The sequence below is a fragment of the Miniopterus natalensis genome, chromosome 1 (assembly GCF_054644295.1).
Source record: "Miniopterus natalensis isolate mMinNat1 chromosome 1, mMinNat1.hap1, whole genome shotgun sequence".
NCBI classification, from domain to species: domain Eukaryota; kingdom Metazoa; phylum Chordata; class Mammalia; order Chiroptera; family Miniopteridae; genus Miniopterus; species Miniopterus natalensis.
The window spans coordinates 156,144,186-156,160,887 of NC_142081.1; the positions used below are offsets into that span (position 1 = coordinate 156,144,186).

At 53.1% G+C, this 16,702-nt stretch overlaps 1 protein-coding gene across 2 annotated transcripts; it reads right to left on the reverse strand.

Annotated features, from left to right (window-relative positions):
- Nucleotides 1–8,088: 8,088 nt before the first annotated feature.
- Nucleotides 8,089–12,300, reverse strand: PRDM8 (PR/SET domain 8). 2 transcript variants are annotated; one of them, XM_087816314.1, is made up of 3 exons: nt 12,014–12,300; nt 10,778–11,009; nt 8,089–10,399 (listed from the first exon to the last, which is right to left on the reverse strand). In XM_087816314.1, the coding sequence occupies exons 1-3, from the start codon at nt 12,230–12,232 to the stop codon at nt 8,838–8,840; spliced, it is 2,013 nt and encodes a 670-aa protein (XP_087672440.1). In that variant the 5' UTR covers nt 12,233–12,300; the 3' UTR covers nt 8,089–8,837. The 2 variants fall into 2 exon arrangements, with proteins under 2 accessions (XP_087672440.1, XP_087672432.1); XM_087816306.1 differs by having other exon boundaries at nt 8,089–10,402.
- Nucleotides 12,301–16,702: the final 4,402 nt, after the last annotated feature.

Consider the following 16,702-nt stretch of genomic DNA (forward strand, 5'->3'; position numbering starts at 1 on the left):
CACACACGTGCAAATCAGTCATGACACAATTTTATTTTTATTATTTTTATTTTTTTAGACATATCTTTATTGATTTCAGAGAGGGGAAAGGAGAGGGAGAGAGAGAGAGAGAGAGAAACATCAGTGATGAGAGTCATTGATCAGCTGCCTCCTGCAGGCCCCCTGCTAGGGATCAAGCCTGAAACCCCAACCCGGGCATGTGCCCTGACCTGGAATTGAACCTCTGTCTCCTGGATCCTAGGTCGATGCTCAGCTGCTGAGCCACGCTGGCCGGGCTGGTGACACAATTTTAGAAAACCTGATGTATCAGTTTCCACAAACTAAAAAGCAAGCCCCTGGGGAGGATGGGGGAGTTAATCCATGAACATTTTAGAATTTATCCTTAAAGATTTAGCTTAAAGGTTTCCTGATACAGAGGCTTTTTATGCATTCATGTGTTTTTGTTGTTCACAGTAATGACCCAGACTTGAGGAAGAGCAAAATGTTGATGTGATACAAATAACCAGAAATTGAAAATTGATCTGAAACCCAGCACTAACTGAAGGTTTTTATGTATATTTATAACACTATAATTCAATTGAGCCTCAATGTGTCAGAAATATAGCAATTTTCTAGACTGAGGTACTAGAAAATTTAAGTCTCTGTAGGGCTGGTTACTGTTGTGAACCCATCCCAGTGTTTCTCAAAGTGTGGATCAAGAAACTCCTGCTCTAGAATAACCTGGGATGTTGACTTAAAATGCAAATTGTGGGCCCCTCATGAGACCTCTCCAATCTCCAGAGGTATGTCTGGGAATCTGCATTTTAAGCAGCTACCTAGGTGACTTCCAGAAATCTCTATAATGTCCTATAGATAGTATTACTTTTTTCTCCTCTGTAAGATTACTTAATATCTATTGTTTCTAGTGAAGTTTTCTGAGAATGGGAGCTCTGGGAAAATCACCTTCTCTTTGCGTTGTTCCCTTACTGAGTCATTGAACTTGTGAGGGCATTATCAGAGGCTCTCTTTTTTCAGTATTTTTATCTGATTTGAAAGGTGACCGTGTTCCTGGGTTTACAACCCCTGAGCTGGCTGTTGTAAAGTGTTGATACGACAGGGACTTAGAAACTGTGCACGTTAAACTTGAAATTTCTTCTCCTGCAATGTGTTCAAAGGCGAGCCACCATTTCAGAAAAGAAATTTGTGCTTTCTGAAACCTCAAGTCCCAATTTCTGAGCTGTTAAAAAATTGGCTAAATACCAAACGAATGTATGTTGAATATTTAAAGGACTTAAGAAATTCAGATGTAAGCGGCTGGCAATCATACAACCTGATGAGACTTGTCTTGCCACGCTATTATCTTTACTATGCATGGAATTAGATTTTTGAATGGTAGGTTTTCTAAATATCTCCTTGGCTTTAAGTTTAGGCATGTTTGGAGGCTTAATAAACACTTTCAAATGCAGCGTCAGAATCAAAGACCTCTAATTTGGAAACCATTTTAGGCATCACCCCAGAAGGAAAAGTGCCTCTTCACAGCAATGCCTCATCTTTCCTTAGACTGTTCCAAAATTAGAAATCAAGAGTCAATAAAAAGCAAGTGAATGAAAAAATACCTTCACGTAAATTCAAACTTTTTTCCTTGCTATATATTCGTACCAGTAGGAACTTTGTATACCTCCGCTTTGCTGGAGGAGAAAGGATCGTGGGAGATCTAAGAAAGCCTAGAGTGAAAAGGCAACTGAAGACGAGAGGCTCTGAGATAGAATCCAGAGAGCAGCTTGAACGCCCACAAAGCTAAGCTCCCTGGCTTTCAGTTTACCTCTACCCAGCGCTGCTAAAACTCGCACTCTCTCCAAGTGCATCGTAACAGAGAAGTCTAATGTACACCTCTTTCCAGGAGGACCCTGCAGTAATATTGCCTTTATTTTCTTTCCTCCACCCTCAGTTAGCTCGTACACTGGACTCCTGGGCCTAGAGAACAGTATGGATACTAAGATTTTTCTAACTGGGTGGCATGCATTGTTTTTTGGGCTGGGTGTCGCTGTTCGGCTGTGTTTGCCTTTCTCAAAGGCCCAGAGAAACACTGCCAGGGGAGGAAAAACAGATCTTAATTCCTTTGTTTGGGAAAAAAGAAGTCATCAATTTTTTTTTTTTTTAAGTTTCACACTTTACAGAAAAGTAATTAAACACAGAAAAAGCTACTGTAATTTCTACAAGCTGTGGTGTAACACCAGCACGCCCGTCTGGAGACGAAGCCCCTGAGAAAAGTGGACTCATGCTACAGTTTTCCAGACTTCAACCTCCACAGCAGGTGTGCTCTGGGATCCTGGTCGAAGGTAGCAATGATTTCCAGGTTTCTCCCCTGACACCCACAATCCTGCTTTTCTCCAAAGAAAATGCAAAATAAGTGATGGGAGGAATTTGGAATTGATGGCTACACATCTGAAGAGAAATGAAGGGCCAAAGAATGGATAGAGTTCATTGTGTTTGTCCCATGATCTTTTCTCCAAATTTCATTCCTTTTTGTGGGGTTTACAAAAGATCTGAATATTCCCCCAAAGAATTCATTCCTTCAAGAATTTGGGAAAGAAAAGAAGACATTGTATGCATTCTTCAAATCTTCATTTTAAAAGAGGGGACATGTATGATAAAATAATGCATTTATAGCTCAAGGCCCATTGAAAAACACTAAAAAACTTGAGTTGGAATCAGGGGTCCCTCCTAATGATAGTATCTTATGATGAGTGTCATTCATGAATTACCGTGATCTGTAGACCTAGCGTTATCTTCATTGAGCAATGATCACAGAATAGCTTTCTAAGCAAGGTGCCATTTGTTACATGGTACCTAGGGAAAAAAGGGCCTATTCTTCTGCATTTTCACCAGCTTTTCTACAGCACGGCAAGTTATAGCTAGGATTCCTCTTATAGAGGTTTTCATTGTTAGTGCTATGCTGGCTTATAATTTGTAAGTCCTGAAAACACACTGTACTTATAATTTAGGATTATTATAGGTAAGTCAATTAAAACTGAATTTACTTGAACAGACCTATAGATTGGCTTGATTTTGTTTTTAAATATTTTTTTTCAGTGATCCTTCTGTAAGTTTGGGATATTAGGATGAAGCACTGAGTAGTTCAATACAAATCCACAAACTCAAACCACCTGTTACTCCCACCTCTGCTTAAAAATGAGCGAAGATCATAAAAGGAAGTCAAGGCCACAAAAGATTTCTTATAGAGGTCCTAGAGCATCCTGACCACCTGAGGTAGGTAAGTTGCAGCTAAAAGGAGGTCTGTTTCACCAACATATATAATAGTCAATCATATATAATAGTATGAAAAGATTCTACATGAATGATTTCATTTGCTTTTCAAGACACAGCTGTGCGACAAGTCCAAAGGTGGTATTATTCACAAGTTCACAAGTTTAATTATTCACAAGTTCAAGTAAACTGAGACGCATAGATGGAAACCTCACAAAACGTGGAACACGCCTTCTGACTTAGGAGACTAGTCTTTCCATTACATTCCCATTATTTCTCTTCCTACTGTTCCAAGGTGACAGCCATACTAACAACACAATCCTAAAACATGCTAGAGTGGGATCCTGCACAGTATTCCTCTTGGGTAGGATTAAACCAAGTCTACATGTGAAACGTGCTTAGAAGAGTGCCTGCCAGTTGTGTGCCTGCACCTGTGTGTACTAAAATAGATATGTACATCCATTTTAGTACATATATATTACACACACACATGTTATACACACACACGGATATATGCCATGTGTGCAAACATGCATACATATATATTCAGTGCTTGCAAACACACACACAAATACACACACGAACTTGAACGGGATAGGCAAATGAGATTACCACGACCAGGTTAGCTAATCAGGTAGGACATCTTACTATACCTCCAGAGATTAAAAAGGAGACAGGTTTTTAAAAGAACTTTTGTTTCAGTTCTTTCATCAACTAGTTCTGGAGAATAGACATGTTTCTAAAAAATTCTAAACCTCGGTTTAAAGTAAGGAAAGCAAAGGCTGTCTTTGCAATACGGCCTGTGAGGCAGAGAGGCAGGAGCACCCCTCCTCCCGGCGCCAGGCTCCAAAGCCAGAGGGCATTCCTGCCCAGGGTCACCCGCTCCTGCCTCAGCCTTCTAGCCTCACGGCCCACCTGTCAACCCAGGGGCATTTGGAAGAGGAAAGGTGTCCCAGCTTCTCCCTCCATTCCCAGTTCAGCTTCTGGGCAGGTTACATTTCCTACACCCCTTGGGGGCATTTTTGCATCTTTAGGGGAAGATGACATTTCCAAGGAACGTCAAAAGCGCATCAGTTCAAAAGCCAGACCTGGTACTTCCTCTCCTAGGAGGAACTGTGCAGGAGTGTGTGTGCGTGTGTGTGTGTGAGCGTGTGTGTGAGCCTGTGCGTGTGTGAGCGTGTGTGTGAGCGTGTGTGTGTGTGAGCGTGTGTGTGAGCGTGTGTGTGTGAGCGTGTGTGTGAGCCTGTGCGTGTGTGTGAGCGTATGTGTGTGTGAGCGTGTGTGTGAGCGTGTGTGTGTGTGTGTGAGCGTGTGTGTGAGCCTGTGCGTGTGTGTGAGCGTGTGTGTGTGAGCCTGTGCGTGTGTGTGTGTGAGCGTGTGTGTGTGTGAGCCTGTGCGTGTGTGTGAGCTGTGCGTGTGTATGGGGTGGGGGTGGCACTTGCCCATCTCTGACTGCCAGGCGGGTGTGAGGTGCCCAGCTAACTGACAGCTCAGTCTCCTGTTGGGCTGGTTCGCGCACCACGGGGGTGGCCTGGATGACTGAGAACCATCGAGGGGTGTTTCCTCATAAAACTCCAGAGATGATCTCAGGTCTGCAGAAGGCCCTAAAGATGGAAACAAGCATTAAGATGAGGAAGGAGTGAGGGAAAGGAAACCGGGAGATACCATAGAAAGAGCCAAACCGATTCCAGAGCGTGGGCGTGGGCAGGGGGAGAACCTGGGAAGGAAATCTGAACCTGCGGGTGAGTCTTTGCTCCGTGGGCCGCCCGCCAGCCGAGTCCGAGGGGGGCCCGGGCGCTAAGGTCTGCGCCTGGAAGGGGGCGCCTGCGCCTGGAACGGGCTCCTGCCTGCGGACGCGCGCGGGCCGCTCCACCTGGGCTCCCTGGGCGCCCGGCACCGCCCAGCGGGCGCAGGGGCGTCGGCCCGGAGCGGGTGGAGAAAGAGGCGGGAGCCTCTGTCGCGCGAGGCGAGCCCCGGGGACCCACCCCGGGTGCGGAGGGGGCGCACTTCCCAGCGGGTTCTCCAGGTTTGACGGCTCCCGGGTGTTCACGGTTCGCCCGCTCGGGGGCGCGCTAATTGGGGGGCGCCTAAGGAGATTGGCTGCGGGAGGGGACACCGTAGAGGACTCGCCAGGCGGCGCTGGGCGGTCGGGCCGGCGGAGGGCTGGGGAAATTCGAACCCTGGCTGCACACCTGCCTCCGCCCCACCGGCCCAGCCCTCGCGGCCGCCGATCCGTGCGCGCAACCGGCCCGCCTGCGCTGCAGCTGCGACGGGAGCGCCTCTGGGCGTCCGAGGGCCGCGGGCCCGGGGCCGTGGGAACTTCCCGCGGGTCGGGTTTCGGTCTCGCTCCCCGGCGCCTGTGGACCGGTGCGGAGCTGTGCGTGGGTCCCCCGCTCCCCGCCAGCCTGCGGGCGGGCGCCCCTCCCGCAGGCACAGCCTGGGAAGGCAGGCGGGCGTCCCCGACTCGCAGGCGCCAGGTGGGGAGCCTTCGGACCCGCTCGGGGGCACCGGGAGCTCAGGCCCCCGCCCCGACTTCCCGGGACGGCGCAGCTCCGGGTCCGCGTGACTCCGCGGCCTTGTCTCGCCCGCGGCCGCGCGCGGGCACCTGTGCCCACGGGCGGCCTCAGGCGGCGGCCGCGGCCGGGCGGCCGGGTGGGTTATGGAGTCTGGAAACTCTGGCCTGAGAAAATTCAGACGCGGGGACAGTGGATGCACCCGAAAGCTCGAAAATGCAGGATTAAAATAAAACATTTCTCAGTTTGCCTTGGCTGAGGGCAAAACTACCTCTGGGCACCCTTCCCTTACTACTTCCCGCCAAAAAGGTCTTGTGGGCAGATTGAGCGGCATCGCCGCCCGGCCCGAAAGGGTCTGCCCCGAGCACACCTACCTGGACGGCCTGCGCAGCCGCTCAGCCAGGGCTCGGCTTTCTTCCCGGTCCTGTGATTAAGTTAATGACCATACAGAAGAAAACGCCGGGAAGCTCAGGGGGCGTCCGCATGCATCCTTCAAAACACATGATTCCTGGCTGCGAGGACGCCCTGTTCAAAGAGCAGCCTTTGCTTACCTGTTTTTAGACCTCAGTTGGTCTCGGAATCCCCAAAAGGTAATAAAGCCATCAGAGAGAAAGGGGGATTCTAGAAGGATAGGACATAATGAAGGGGGATTCAAGCTTTGTTTTGTTTTTTTAAAACTTAGGTCCCAGACAACCTGGGGTTTGTTTGCTTGTTTGTTTGTAAGAAACTGTTTCTTCAGAGATCCACTAGTGCTCCAGGCACGGACAATTTAGTCTGCCTCGAAGGTATGTGCTTTAAGGATCTGTGGAAGCCCCTCTCCATTTGTCCCCAGGTATCTTTCTCGGTTCTTGCCATGACTTTGCTTCACAACCAATCCTGTTCTTTTCTCTAGAACGCCCCCTTTAGCTTTAATTGGAGCCTGACCAACCATTAGAAAAATCAATTCCCGGTGCTGCAAGTACCTTGAAGATAGCAGAACCTGCCCCACTCATTGTACAGATGAGAAAACCAAGATGTAGGTAAATCAGATGGTGCCAATAATGACGCAGGGCTGTCCTAGTCACGAACAGCGGTCGGAACTGGAATTTGGGGCTGCTCGTCTCATCACACTTTGCTGGGGTTAGTGTTTCAGATCATCCAACTGTTGCCTAGAAAAGCTGAGAGCAGGCCTCAGCAACATGTAGCACAGAAAGTACCTGGATGATCTTGAGAAAGTCAACCTGCTTTTCATCGACCTGGGTCACGCTACTGGGTGCATCTCTTGCCCTACCCTTGGTCTTTCCCTGCTCCCTGCCCTAATCATAACTTGTTCTGTAATCCCCTTAACATAACGAAGCCTTTAAAATCCTTTTAGGAGAAAGCTTTGAATGCCTGCAGTGAGACCTTGTGCAAGTTTCCCATTTCAGACCTTTTCACAAGTGTCCCCCTTCTGATCCGGGAGGGTTGGCAAGATGTGGAGGAAGGGGGACAGTGGGAAGGAACACCTGTGAGAGATAAACCAGTGTCATGTCTGTAACTAGAGCACGCACAGAATGACTCTAGAGATGCCTGTGGATTTCGTTCATGTCATCCTAAGACCTAAAGGACCATCAACCATTTGGTTTTGTATCTATGGTGACTGGATGTACCACACACTCTCACATACACTCTATTTAACTAAGATCCGTTGTCAGTATATACAGAGTACAGAGGGGCTTTTCACAGGAGGAAGGGCAGGGTGAGGAGGAGAGTTCTCAGGTTCTTCTGTACGGTAATGCTCCAGAAATAGCATTTTTGCAGAAGCTGCTCAAGCCTTTAGAAGGAAAGCTGGGCCCTGCGGTACAGACTACTGTGGCATTTCTAAACCAACTCTCCACAGGGGCTCTTAACGGGTATTGATAAGATGCTAATGGGTTCTAGAGGACAGGATACTCTGCCGTGTAGGCATCACCAATAGAACCTTAATTGGGTTTTTCATCTGGTTTCCCTAATCCAGGCCTGAAATTTTCCTCTGGTCACTTGTGAAGATGCTAATTATCCTGCTGCTGAAAAGCATGGTGACATTTCAGTGACAAGTTAGCTTCATGGCAGGCATCTTCGTTCAAATGCTTCGTCCTTTGATCACGCCCACCGCTTTCCAGCTAAAGATTTTCCATATAATAATCAAACCTTGTCTTCTCTCTTGTAGGCTCAAAGCTGTCTTAGAGTAAATAAGAGCAAGTGGGCAGGGTTTGTCCCCTCTCTCCTGCTCTCTCTTCTGTTCAGGGACTTGGTGAAAATAGATGGCATCTACTCAAAGTGTAGCCCTTGGCTACAAAAATGTATTTAAAAACACTTTCCAAATAATTGCTCTGAGGAAAATAGTCATTTATTGTCAAAGCATCCAACATACCCGGATAATCTATAAAGTTTAATAAATCTTTCCAGGGGTAAAAGAAACACATAACTATTCAGACTCCATTTTACTGGCACAAAATTACACTTTGTATTAAAAGGAAATACATATTTACATAGTGGTGACATTCTTCATTGAAGTCCATAATCATTTCATGATACATGCACTTCCCCCTGAAAACTTAAACCGAATGGTGACCCCCTTTGCATTCTTATGTTTATTTTTGTAAGAACACAATCTGTCATCAAGAAACGCAGAAAGCATCTCACCCTCCTCCTTTACTTTATATCTAAAATAAATTTTGCCCTTACATATAATTATTACATCTAAACTGTAAGTGCTTAATAATTTAAGTAGAAACTTATGACAAATGCATCAATATGTTGCAATATATGACATTTTAAAAAATGTATCTTTGTTTTTGGGAAAGTGAAAATGCGTGCATTCAAAAGAAAACCCCTCAAGCAACCCACCCGATCAAAAATCCACCATCCTGTCTCGCGCGTACTTGTGCGCAGTGCCGGTCGCGCAGATAAATATTTGCATGAGGTGACCGGAGCGCGTGTGTGGGACTACGCGTGTGTGACCGTCTCTCTAGGTGCCGTGTTTCGGGTCACAAGGGGGCGGCGGATGCCCTCAGGTGTTCGCCCCCGCCGGTGGCTGGGCCGAGCGCGTCCGCGCGCGGAGCTGGGGTCCCGTCCGCGTCAGTTATGGGAGGTCATGTGCCGGGAGAGGTGGTGGCGCTCCCTGAAGGACTCGTTGCAGATGGGACACTTGAGCTTCTCCTCGCGCCGCCGCTTCACCAAGGGCTCCATGGCGTACTCCTTCTTGTGGTGCGAGCGCATGTGGTACACCAGGTCGGAGGTCATGCGGAAGGAGGCGTTGCACTTGGCGCACCAGTTCTGCGCGGGCAGGCACAGCGACGTGAAGGACGGCGGCAGCAGCGTGAGCGCCGACGGCAGCTGCAGCTGCAGGGGCCCCGCGGCCGCCGCGCTCTTGGGCCAGAAGGCGGTGGCGTACAGGAAGGGGCTCTGCTTGGGCAGGCCGCCGCCGGGCAGCGCCGCGCACCCGCCGTTCAGGTCGGCGGCGCCCTGGAGCTTCACGGCCAGGGGGTCGGTGGCGGCGGGGTAGAGTCTGGCGGGGCCCACGCCGTCGCCGGGGTGGCACGGCTCGAGCGCGCCCAGCTTCTGGCCCAGCACCAGCGGCGACAGCTGCGAGAAGGAGCGCGCCGGCTGCGAGAAGGCGCTCTTGCGCTCGTCCGCCCCCGCGCCCTGGCCGCCGCCCGCCCCGCCCGCGCCGCCCGCGCAGCCTCCCGCGCCGCCGCCCGCGCCGCCGCCGCCCAGCTGCGGCACCGAGGTGAAGGCGCTGCCTCGGGCCGGGCTGCCGCCCTCCAAGCGGCTGGGCAGCGGGCCCCCAGGCCGCGGGGCCAGCAGCTTCTCGGCCCCTGCGGGCGACGCGGCCCCGGGCGTGGAGGAGCCGCCGCTGCCCGCGTCCTGGTCGTCGGCGCCCGCGCCCCCGCCGTCGGGGGCCGCCTCCTCCTGCAGGCCGGCCGCCCGCGCCGCCTTCTTCACCTCCACGAAGGCGCTGCGCTTCGCCTCGCCGGTCTCGGGGCTGGGCGGCGCGAAGAGGCGCCCGTTCTCTTCCAGGCCGAAGTAGCTGCCCGCGGCGCGGAACTGCTGCGGCGTGCACACCAGGTCCTCCTTGGAGGCGGGCGCGGGCCGCTCGGCGAAGCGGCCCCGGCCCGCCCCCAGCGCCGCGCCGCCGCCCTCCGCCGCCTCCTCCGGGAACTTCCTCTTGCCTTTGCCCGGGCCCGCGGCGGCGCCGTCGGGACTCAGCTCCGCCTCCTGGTGGCCGCCGCCGCCCGCGCCGCTGCCGAGGCTCCGCGCTGGGGAGCAGCTGCTGCCGCCCCCGGAGTTTTCCAGCTCCCGGGCCAGGTTGTGGAAGTCCGTGGACGGCTTCGCCGAGCCGCCGCCCCCCGTCGCGGGCGGGTTGCTGCCCTCGGGGGAGGGGGCCGGGTAGTGGTGGACAGGCCCGGCTTTGCAGAACTTGGGGCCGGGGCCCAAGGGCGCCTCCTGTTGCTGGTGCTGCTGGTCCTTGCCGCCGCCGCCCCCGTGATCCTTGGTGCCCACGCCGCCGCCCTGCTCGTCTTGGGGGCTCCTGTCGGCGCCGTGAATTCTCTTGGGACAGCGGAAGCGCAGGTGCGCCACGTAGGGGAACTCAAACTGGAAACGCTGGCTGCATTCCAGGCACGCGTAAGGGGACGACCCTGCTTAGTGAGCAGACACCACACACACGCGCGCACACACGCGCACACACACGCGCACCACATGGTTACTCAGCATCGTCTCCAGGCCAGTGTGTCACCCCCCCTTCACAGGTCCACCTTCATTCCTCAGGGCCTGAGTGCCTGAGAAAAGAAGACCCGGTGCGACCGACCTGACCTTCCCTCCGGATTTGGGGGCGTGCAGCAATTAAGCCAAGCGTCCCCCGCGTTTACCCTGACCTGTCTGCCCAGCTTCATCACGGGCTAGACCTCAGAAGCTTCCCAAGAGACGCCCAGAGGGAGGGAAGGCGCGCCCCCGCCGCTCCCCGCACGGCCCCCGCGTTAGCTAAGGGCCCACGCGCGGGCCGCGAGCCAACCTACCATTCATTTTGCTGTGGGGTCTAGAGGGGCAGAGCAAGAGTAACTCAGTCAGTTCTTTCCCGTACCAAACTAGCAACTCCTCGTCTTTGGCAATCCTGCGGAGAGAGCGGTAAAACAGCTGTCCGTTTTTTACGTAGGCTTCAAGGTTCTGCTCCTCTCTATCTCGGGCTGATTGGACCAGGCGCAGCCACATGAGACCTTCTGAGGAACCATTTGCCGCTGAGGTGTCTACCTACAGTTTAGGAAAAAAGACAAAAGAATACAAGAAGGAAGGGTTTGGAGAGGGAGACTCCTGGGAGCGTGAAGCCGGGGGAGCGGGCCCTTTCCTGTGTCATTCTGTCCCAAAGAGTTATCTGAGATCAAGATTCCAGAAGCTGGGCCCAGGTGGGCTCCCAGCCTCGTGCTCGTGACCAGCAGGCCAGAGAATGATCCTTTGAAACTGCATCACTCATATCGATTATTTAAGTCGTCATTTTCACATATTGGTTGAATATCAAATGAGGAGCTTTTTCTTCCAATTCAAATTAGTGTTAACCTCTTGAGAATTGACTTCTAAATTATCCCGTAGTACAAAACTGTGGGGGAATTTTGTCTGTTTTGGAAATAAAAAGGTTAGACCTCAGAAATAATTTTGTGGCATTCACCCATCTTCCTAATTTTGGCATAAACAATGAATAATTTTTCTTTGTAAAGAAAGAATGGAAAGTAAAAGGACTTTTATGTCTAAATTCAAACATAGGAGTAAAATGATCTTTTATTGTCAAGCCATTAACACCTTTATTTAAATACAAACTCTGGGCTCCGGCTTCCTTTCCCAGAAAGGGTAAAATATTTAGGGGAATAGGCGGCCTCCTAGGTTGGGAGGCAAATGCGCCCAACACTTAGAAGTACTTAAAGAAAGTATGCAAATAGCCTCAACCATCTGAAAACTCCCAGAGTTAAGTTGATCGCCAGGAAAGCCCAGAATGGAGGCCCTGATTTAGACAGAGCCCAGAATGGAGGCCCTGATTTAGACAGAGCCGGTATTCCAAATCAAATCGTTTGTTCCAGAAAATCAGTTGACAATAATTTGAGTTTAATTTTCCTTTTCAATTGTTTGGTGTGTAAAATAGAATGACTCACATTACTGCAATTTCTATATTCAGAACCTGTCTCAGCTTGTCATTAAAATGAGTCTTAGTGTGTTTTCAACAGGACGTCACCCTCCTCCCCTGAGCAGCACTGGCCAAGACTTACCCGGAAGATATAAGGAACTGTTCTTTTGTCCGTGGACTTGAGAGCTATGAAAGCTATGCTGTCGTACAGGGACGTGTGGCTCAGGACGCAGGGACCGAATATAGCATTCTCAGGAATGTCGCAGGTGGTGTAAACGCTGGTGAAAATATCTGTGAGACACTGCTGGACCGCCTTGGCGTCTCCATCCCACATGCCTCGCTGGATGCCTGAATCCTCCATCGCTGGAGACAGAGACGCAGGACGCCGAAGCCAGTTACATTACTCCTCTTGCCTTTATGGATCCAGACAGAACATTTGAACTACCCGACAGATTTTTCTTGAATGCGCCTGATATTTTGTATAGCTCTTATTTCAGAAATAAAGCCAATGGCACATTAAATCTGGCATATTTTGAAGAGGCCAACTAAGGAATACTTTCCTTTCCTTTTAAGAATTAATTGGAATAGTGGGAGCTCAGGGTAGACTGACTGCTTGCGAGAGAGAAAGCGTAAGACTAGGAAAGGCGAGATTTTTTATTCTTTTTTCAGTACCTTGGGGGTGGACCGGGTGGGGTCTGGGAAGGGTGAGGGTAGGGGCTAGTATTTTTTCCTAGCCTATAGACTTTCTTGACTGAAAGGAACTTCTAACTCTTGGGAGAAAGCTCCTTCCTTCCGGGCGGATTTTATTTTATTTTCTTCCAAAGAGGGGAGCCGCATTAGCGAACAGGTGGAGACAGCGGACCATGGCGAATGGATTTCAAGTGGAGTGTCAGGGCCGCTGATTCCCTGTCAGCTAACCTTTCTCCGCAGCCTGCGAGAGGGGATGTATGTGTGCTCATTACCATAATCCAACGCTGTCCCTCCGAGGCTTTAATTAAAAGCAGCAAGCAGAGGTAATTATTTTTTTCTCGACATGCTTATTTATGGAGGAGGGTGAATCCCAGTTACCTTGTTATACAAGGGGGTGGGTTGAGTCGCGTGTGCCGCATGAAGGGAGAAGGTACAGGGCAGGCCCGAGGTGTCCCCTGTCCGAAACACCGCGTGTGTCACGCCTGGTGAAGCCTCGCTCCCCCAGATGCCACCCTGTCGGGGCCAGGGGGGGCAGCCGGCCAGCTAGACCTCGGTGGACTCTGCAGCTGTTTAATCCGCGCGGTTTAGAAAGTAAGGCCCCGATGGAGGGCTCTCTATTAAGCTGTCATTTGACATTTTTCTTCCTTTGCCACTGGACACTGCCTACAAGATTTATCATTTAAAAAAATAATAATAAAACCGGTATTTAAAAATTAAACCGGCTTTGATCTGACTGCGTCGGTCAGTCTTTCTGATAGATTCAAAGATCCCCCCAAGTGGGGTTTTCCCTAATAACGACACCACAGGCAGTAATTTGTGTATATTTTGTATAATTTAAGTAGCAAGAAAGAGTAGACCTGTTTCTTTCCCCAGAAGCTGTTCATTACAGAATAATATTAGTAATGCCCATTTTTATCTTAATGTCTGTTAACCAATTAACCTTGCAAATGTGATTACAAGGTAGTGCTTTTTTCCCTTCCCAGCTAACAGCGGGAAACTTAGGTCGGCCTCTTTTCTTTTCATTCGTTCGGCTGCAACCCCAAATGTCAAGCATGGGGCTGTATCTGCCAGGCAGACAGAAGACAAATATCCATAAAGTAGAAACTTACTTTATGGCACAGCATCTATCCCTGGGCATTTTTACCCCACACAAGAGAACCTTTCTAATCTCCAGTGGAAATTTTCAATATATATATATATGCTTAAAATGCTCCAGACCCTCATGTCTGCGTTTCAACGGCATTCTATTCTCTTCTTTTCAATTTCCCCAATCCTGCGTTTCATGCCCAATCTCTCTCTTCCTTTTAAAAGTCCCTTTCACACAAGCGTTTCATTGTGCGGGGAGGTCGCCGCGTCCCGTCGGGCAACGGCAGGGGCGCAATCGTTAAAACGCAGGGCCACCTAACAACGCGGCGAAGGGGTCCTCGCCACCCCGCGCTGGCGGGGGTCCCCGTCGCCGCGCCGCGAGCACCCAGCCGGTGGGGGTCCCCGTCGCCGCGCCGCGAGCACCCAGCCGGTCACAGCGACCGCGGCGCGCGGAGAGCCTGGGCTCGCTGGCGCGCGCGCGGGGGCCTTGGCCACCCGGCGGTTCTCCGCTCGGCGTCCTCCCGGGGCGGGTCCCGGGCGCGGGCAGAGGCGCTGCGGCGGGCGCTCGCCCTGGGCCGGCGGCGGGCATTGTCTGCCCCGCGGCCGCGCTCCCCGCCGCCAGCTTCCCAGGCCGAGCGCTCGCTCCCGGCTGCCCGCTTTGTATAATCTTACTGGCAGCAGGGATCCCCTTTACAGTTGTTCCCCCTCTCTCCTGGGCGCCGAGGAAACGGAGGACATTTCCCACCCCCCACCCCAACCCTTCCTCCCATCCCCCTCCCACACCGAGGCAAACGCACTTACCCGGGATGAGGTCGGGGTGCTAACGGCCGCGGAACGCCACCTGGACCCCGGAGATGCTGTCGGCGTTTCTGTCGCCGGCGGTGTCACTGCGTTTCCATGTCAAGAGGTGTTAGTATTGCTGTCTAGTAGGCTCCGCCTAAAGAGAGGAGAGAGACGGGGAGACGGGGAGAGTGAGATGCTGGGAGAGAAAGAGGGGAGAGAGGGGAGAGGGAGAGAGTTGTACAGATGGACCCGATGCAGTGACTGACTGGCACGCAGACACACACTTTTTGTTTGCTGCACATAATCTGCCCAATGACGCGTGACAGCCCACGTCCCCTCCCTTTAACCCTTCGCGGGCCGGGCGCTCCCGCCGCGCCGCCCGCCTGGAAGCGCTCTCTCGCGCCGCCGGCCGCGCGCGGGTCCTGCGCGCCTTCCCCGGCTGCAGAGCCTCGCTGAGCGCCGCCGGCCCGCCTCCTCCAAACCCCCCCCTCCGCCCCCGGGACTGGTGAAGGGGAAAATCAGTTTTGGGGACGTAAAGGGAAGTACCCAAAGAGCTGGAAAGGGCCTTTTCCCGCTCCCCTCGGCACTTGGAGACGCTCTGGCGGAGAGGCGGACCGGCGCGCGCTCCCCGAGCCGAGCTCAGCGGGGCGGGGGCTGCGGGGCGGCGCCGAGGGGCTCTCGGGCCGCCGGGCCGTCGCTGGTTCGCGCCGCCAGTTGCTCGGCGCTGGGAAACCAGCTCCAGGAGCGCTCACCACACCCAGCCCTTCCGAGCGAGACTGAGGAAGGGTGCGCTTTGGTGAGGACCTGGCCCACTCCTTCTGCGGACCAGAGACGGGGCGAGGCGGCTGGATGGGGGAGGCAGACCTCCCGAGGGAATCCACGGGGTTCGTCCAGTCCCAGGACACCATTACCCGGGCGGGGAAGGGGCGAGGGGCGGACGGGTGGGATGAGCCAGGCTGTAGTCCTCAAGCTATTCCCGCTGTCCCCCCTGCCCCGCGCATTCCGCGCAGTCCCGCAGAGGGTCGCGCGCCGGGGGCCGCCCGCATCCTAAGACCTCCGGGTGGGGTGGGGTGGGGTGGGGGGTGAGTCAGAGTGAAAACTGTTACCGAGATGTGCTCCCGGGAGGCTTTCACGCCCAGCGGGGGGTCGAGGGCGCGGAGTTGCCAGGCGGTCTCGGGAGCCTCGTTTGCGGGCTGAGCCACTTAGAGGCGCTGGCTGCCCCTCTGAGCAGCGGCCGATGCTAAGGACTCGAGGTCTCCCACGGCCCGAAAGTTGACTCCCTCAGCCGGGGACCGAGCACAGCTTCGCTGGGGGGCTCTCGGGGTTCTCTCCGCCGTTCAGCTCTCCGCGCCCACGGGGAGCGAGGCCTCTGCGTGGCCCAGACGGTCCCGCTCCCTCAGCCCCACCCACTCCGCTGCCTCGAGGGAGTCCGCGGGCTTGGGGGTGAACCGGCCGTGTGCCCGCTGCCGTGGACAAAGCAGAGCCGCGCTTAAGGGGCAGGGGAGACAGGCTCGTTTTCACCCAGGGCTGGGGACGCGGTGGGTCGGGGCTGGCAAGGCAGGGACAGGGTCAGGTGCGCGGGGCGTCGGGAGGCTTCTCGCGGCGGAGGCCGCCCTCGGGACGCGCAGGCGGCCGGGCTCTGAGCGCCTCTCCCCGGCGCCGGCGGCCCCGGAGGCCAGAAGACGATTTTGCTGAGGAGAACAAAATAAAATAAATACAATAATAAAATAAAATAGAATAAAAAATGTGCGAGGAATTTCTCACCAAGTGAGCTCTTTTCTCTTTGGTCTTTCTCCCCCTCTCTCCCTCCCCCTCTCTCCCTCTATCTCTCCCCCTTCCTCCCCCTCTCCCTCCCTCCCCCCCCCTCAGCCCCCAGGTAACGTCTCTGTCCAGATCAGACGGAGCCATCGCCTAGGATCAAGCTGGGAGGCAGAGAGAGTGGGCCTGGGAAATACCCATATATTAGGGGGGAGCAGGGGCAAATTCTCCCTTAATTTCCAAGTTAGTCACTGATTTTTTTTCAAAGAAAGCTTCTCAAACTGCAGTTGTCTTTTATCCTAACGCACCATTTCTCTTTACGTAAGTGTGCACACTTTTAAATAGTTTGGCTAAAAGCACCTCATGTAATGACCAAGGCTCAACGCTGAGGGTTCTCACAGGTCCGTGGATGAACATCACTGTATTTGGCCACCAATTGTCTTATGACTGGATGCTCCATTCACAGCTCGCTCTCTCTCTCTCTCTCTCTCTCTCTCTCTCTCTCTCTCTCTCA

What these genes read in the sequence shown, in the direction of transcription:
- PRDM8 (XM_087816306.1), bottom strand. Translation starts at nt 12,232, where the DNA reads ATGGAGGATTCAGGCATCCAGCGAGGCATGTGGGATGGAGACGCCAAG. An exon ending in CAGTTCCTTATATCTTCCGG is followed by an intron (nt 11,010 to 12,013) that starts GTAAGTCTTGGC and finishes CCTAAACTGTAG; the next exon opens with GTAGACACCTCAGCGGCAAA. An exon ending in ACCCCACAGCAAAATGAATG is followed by an intron (nt 10,403 to 10,777) that starts GTAGGTTGGCTC and finishes CTGCTCACTAAG; the next exon opens with CAGGGTCGTCCCCTTACGCG.